Here is a 4,533-nt window from a genome sequence, read left to right on the forward strand (position 1 = left end):
TTCTTTAGGCTGCTGTAGAAACAAAATTTGGTCTGTACTCTGTTTGTGAAGAGTTCTCTACTATGTATCCATTAAAATCCTATTAAGTTCTCAAATTATTAGCTAGTACACCTACCTTGTAAGCACTAGATCTCAAGTTCGATTCCTGCTGGGTGCAAACTTTATCCCAAACAGATAAGGCCAGTTCTTGGAATGACTGGCTTCCTCCCATCTTGCCCTTCTATCTTCAATTTTATAATGTTAAGACCTTGGTTGCTACAGTTCTCTCTATGTTCTCTCAACATAATTCTCTCTTTTTTTACTTGAAGTTTTAAATAAGCAGTTCTTAAAATAATTATATCGAAAATAATAATAATAAAATAAAAAATCAGATCATGAATCTTTGTGGTAGCGCGAACAACCTACTGTATGTAGTGTTAAAGCACTTTAAAGGAAAAAAAAAAAAATCTTTGTGGTAAAGCAGAGAACTTTTTCACAACTTCGTGGGTATCACAGTATTACAAGTCTTTCATTTACTCAATCAGTATGTAGAGTTAACGATGTTTTTTGTAACGAATGTGAAGTTAGCAAAATTTAGGTGGTTCTGTTTGACTGGAATCCATTTACACTGGGGACCATGGACTGGAGCCAAATTGACTCTTGTGTAGTGACCTTCGGAACTTGTTTAGCCTTGATTTCCTTGTGTTTAAACTAGCTGGCGGGGTAGCGCCCAATATTCCTAAACAGTTTTTTGGAGCTTGGAAGTTTTTACTTTTTTTAACATCCAAGATTGATTTGGGGGCTCACCCGACTCACGGTATTCTTTTACGGATAACTCAACAAAACTTCCACTTGAAAAGTACAGCTTTTCTACCCTTCCATCACAGGGGAGTTTCGTTCAAAAAGCCCCCCCCCCCTTTCAATGTAAATATAATCCTTTGTCTAATATACATACTGGGTGGTTCGATTGTTGTACAGGTACAGTATGGTGACCAGTTGCTACGAGGAGAGGAAGCTGTTCAGGAGTAGACCCATGCACTATGTCGTGTTCGATGAGGCACACATGTTGAAGAACATGAAGACTCAGCGCTACGAAAACCTGATCACCATCAACGTAAGTCAACTTTTTTTTTTTTTTTTTAAGAATTAGACATTTCTAAACCATAAGAATAAATAGAAGCAAATGGACTGGAAAAATGACCAATTCTTTTGAATTAGAACTTGTGAAAAAGAAAATACAAGTATGGAGAAAGGAGGTGGAAATGGTTTGGGCACTTAATAAGGCCATTAATTTTTAGTTCATGTCATAGAAGGAAGAATAAAAGGTAACTGGGGAAGCAGAAGAAGAGACAAAGATTGGCATACATCAACCAAATATTGAAGCCCTCTGAAGGCAAAGAAAGAAGACCTACAATGATGTGATAGAGAAGGCATTAAAGTAGAGAGCTGCCAACCAATCTCCAGGATTAAAGATGATCCAGGCACACGGCAGTGCACCAGGCCAAGTTCTGGCCTCAGGACTCCAGTGTGTTATGAAGAATAGAACCTATTTTATAGATTAAATAGATTAAATATTTATTTTTCTCCTTTCTCATCCATTCACAAGTATATTCTTTGAGCAATTTTGATTGAAATTTGTAATACTCCTGTCTCATGTTTCAGGCTGCACATAGGATCTTGTTGACGGGGACTCCACTACAAAATAACCTCCTGGAACTTATGTCCTTGCTTATCTTCGTTATGCCCCATATGTTTTTCAATAGGATGGACACCATCAAGATGATCTTTGGCAAGTCCCATGTAAGTATGAAAATCTAGTGTAAGAATTGGAGTTCAATCATCAATTCTCCTTTAAATAAAACACACATTAAAAATAAAAATGCCTGAATTGAGAATATTTCTAAGGCAATCGCGTACTGCAGGCTTTTCCTGGGTTGGGTGAGGTTAAGATGGAGAGGCGGGTAACTTGTCGCTGAATGAATGGTAAAGTCCACGTCCACATTACGAAAAACCTTATCAGTTATACCTACAGTGGCGTTAAACCCTTATGGCCGGGTCCACAAATAGAGTTTACTTAAACTCGTTTTAAGTTGAACTCTCTTATAAAGCAATCTGATATTTGGAATTTTTAAAAAATGAACCAATCAGATAATCACAATCAGACTGTTTAACTTAAACAGAGTTTAAACTCACTTTGTGGACCCGTGCTTAATAAAACAAAAATGAATATTCTCACTCACTCCGATAGCGCATGAGGGATATGTGAAGCCGGTGCTAGCTTCCAGAGACATCTACGTTGTGTTTACTCCTCCCAGTCGTTCAGCTCCCTTCTATTCCAAAGTTCGAACTAATTTTTCTCCTGTTCCTTATTTCCTTTTCACAGAAAGAACAAGCGACGTTCGAAGTGGAGCAGGTGGATCAAGCGAAGCGAATCATCAGTCCGTTCATGTTGCGACGTCTGAAGAAAGACGTCCTCACCGAATTGCCCAAGAAGACTGCCCTAGTTATCAAAGTCCCCATGATTCCGTCCCAGGCCGAAAAGTACCGGGGCCTTATGGAGGATTTCAAGAAGACGGCTAATCCTGAAGGTTCGAACAGGAGTAACGAGATATCCCACATGTCCATGTTTATGATGCTGAGGAAGATGGCCAATCATCCGCTGGGTCTGCGATATTATTTCCAGGTAAGTGACATGTTCTTGGGACTCTTAGAGTTCTTAGACCCTTGCAAGGCTTCGAATGCATGGAGGACTTTTATTTTCCTGAACAGAACTGTGCGACTGTGTGGCACAGCTCACAGTGCACCTTAGTTAAAAGTTTGAACTGAGACACTCCTAGTGGTGTCAAAACATGAGCATTGTTAAAGCACTGAAGACGAAGAAGCAGAACTTAGCGAATAATGAATGTCATCAATTTCATGAGGGAGACAGCAATGTGTGGCTGGATAAAACTTTTTTTTACCGATAGGTATATGGCTAAAATTCTAACTTTTTGGCAACCAATTTTCGAAGATTCTATCCGATGTACCCACCTAACTCGTGTGTATTTCTTACATTTTTCTCTATTTCTTCAGGAAAATACTCTAACCTGTAGACCCAGGGATGAGTCAATTAACCGGTTTTGACGGTCGACTGTATTGTAAGTGACTGACGAAAATAGACGCGTCGCGTCGCTTACCAACTGAGGTCTTCTCATGATGGTGACATAGGTTTTACCCTCCATGCAGGGATCAGTCAACCGCCTCAAATTAACCTCACCCAGCCTGAGTACAGCCGTGAAAAGCCATCAGCTCCCCATTGTCCAGAAGATTCAGAAACTAACCACGCGTAACATTGTTTAACTTTAGGGATGAACCTATTGCGAATTCGGTTTTCGGTCCGCTCGATCTTAGCACAGAGCGGAGCGATTTTCAAAAATTTCCCGCTGCTTTCGTCTTGACAGGTCCGCCCTCAACAAATAGCCAAAAAAAAAACAGTTCGCTCTAAAAATCAAATAACAAACGTTGGCCAGTTTAGTTACGAATTAAAAACACAGGTTTAATCAAATTTGAAATATTTGTTCATAATCAAACGATTAATCAACGGAAATCGATAAAATGATCAATTTTTGTTGGATGAAAAAATCATTTCGTTCTAGATTTAGATTGGCAACATTTAAAATACAAGTGTATCCTGCGCAGAACTCATGCGCAGTAGTTGGTTCACCGATAGGGACAGCTGCACATTTTTTATTTTTTTCTTTCTTTTTTGTTGAATCTCAACTCGAAGTAATTTTTTACTCTTTTTCCTCGATTTTAAATCAAGTTTCTTCTTTTCTCAGTGACTTTCCTAGTCTTTTTCATTTTCCAGTTCAATGTTTCGTGTTTTTCTAGTGTGTTCTATCTATCTTCAATGAGAACGTGTGCGAAATGTGGTAAGTCTAGCTTGAAACTTGTAAACACTCCTACTGCCTACCTGTTGATCGTAATAGACAATGATGAAAGGATTTTGGATAAAGAGGGGAGAAAAGGGTCCAAGATCCTTCGAATTTGAGTGGTTCAGAAACCTGTTTTGTCTTCCTATCTACTCTGTTGTAAAGGAGGGTCTTGACTATCAAAATCAGAGACCTACTAAACGAAGAAGATGGTGTTCTCTCTCTTTTGAGGTAGGCAGTTGCCAGTTGCCCCACAGAAATCTCACCATGCGATAAGGATTAATAAAATAGATCTTTTCCTTTTCACACTAGGTAGGTACCTTCAGATATTTAGCAGGTAGGTAATCTAGGTACTACCAATTTTCTTGAGTTGGTGAAGCCATGATTGTTCCCGAACCATTTACCGCTTGTTTATTTCATAGCAGGACCCTCAAAGTTTTGGCTGCCCCCTGAAGTACTTATCTATACCAATTTGGGCTTAGAACCATGTTCATTCTTTACTGAACTAGGTTAACAAAAATTATCATTGCTGTATAGGTAATTGAGCTAAGCAATACCCATAAGATACAGATCTGTTTAAAAGTAACAATAAAATTGACTGTGATCCTGGACCTGAAATTTCATTCAAAAACCATGCAGCCAA

General features: G+C 38.8%; 1 protein-coding gene across 1 annotated transcript; it reads left to right on the forward strand.

Moving 5' to 3' along the window:
• The first annotated feature begins 963 nt into the window (after positions 1–963).
• Positions 964–3,102, forward strand: LOC103522013 (SWI/SNF-related matrix-associated actin-dependent regulator of chromatin subfamily A containing DEAD/H box 1 homolog). Its single transcript, XM_017448935.1, has 4 exons — positions 964–1,093; positions 1,642–1,779; positions 2,363–2,662; positions 3,052–3,102. Exons 1-4 carry the CDS (start codon positions 965–967, stop codon positions 3,100–3,102), a joined length of 618 nt encoding a protein of 205 aa, XP_017304424.1. The 5' UTR covers position 964.
• Positions 3,103–4,533: the final 1,431 nt, after the last annotated feature.

The sequence above is a fragment of the Diaphorina citri genome, unplaced genomic scaffold (genome assembly GCF_000475195.1).
Source record: "Diaphorina citri unplaced genomic scaffold, Diaci psyllid genome assembly version 1.1 scaffold6555, whole genome shotgun sequence".
Taxonomy (NCBI): Eukaryota; Metazoa; Arthropoda; class Insecta; order Hemiptera; family Psyllidae; genus Diaphorina; species Diaphorina citri.

Coding starts and splice junctions, on each gene's coding strand:
- LOC103522013 (XM_017448935.1), top strand. CDS start 965: ATGGTGACCAGTTGCTACGAGGAGAGGAAGCTGTTCAGGAGTAGACCC. Junction 1,094..1,641: donor AAAACCTGATCACCATCAAC/GTAAGTCAACTT, acceptor CTCATGTTTCAG/GCTGCACATAGGATCTTGTT. Junction 2,663..3,051: donor GTCTGCGATATTATTTCCAG/GTAAGTGACATG, acceptor CTATTTCTTCAG/GAAAATACTCTAACCTGTAG.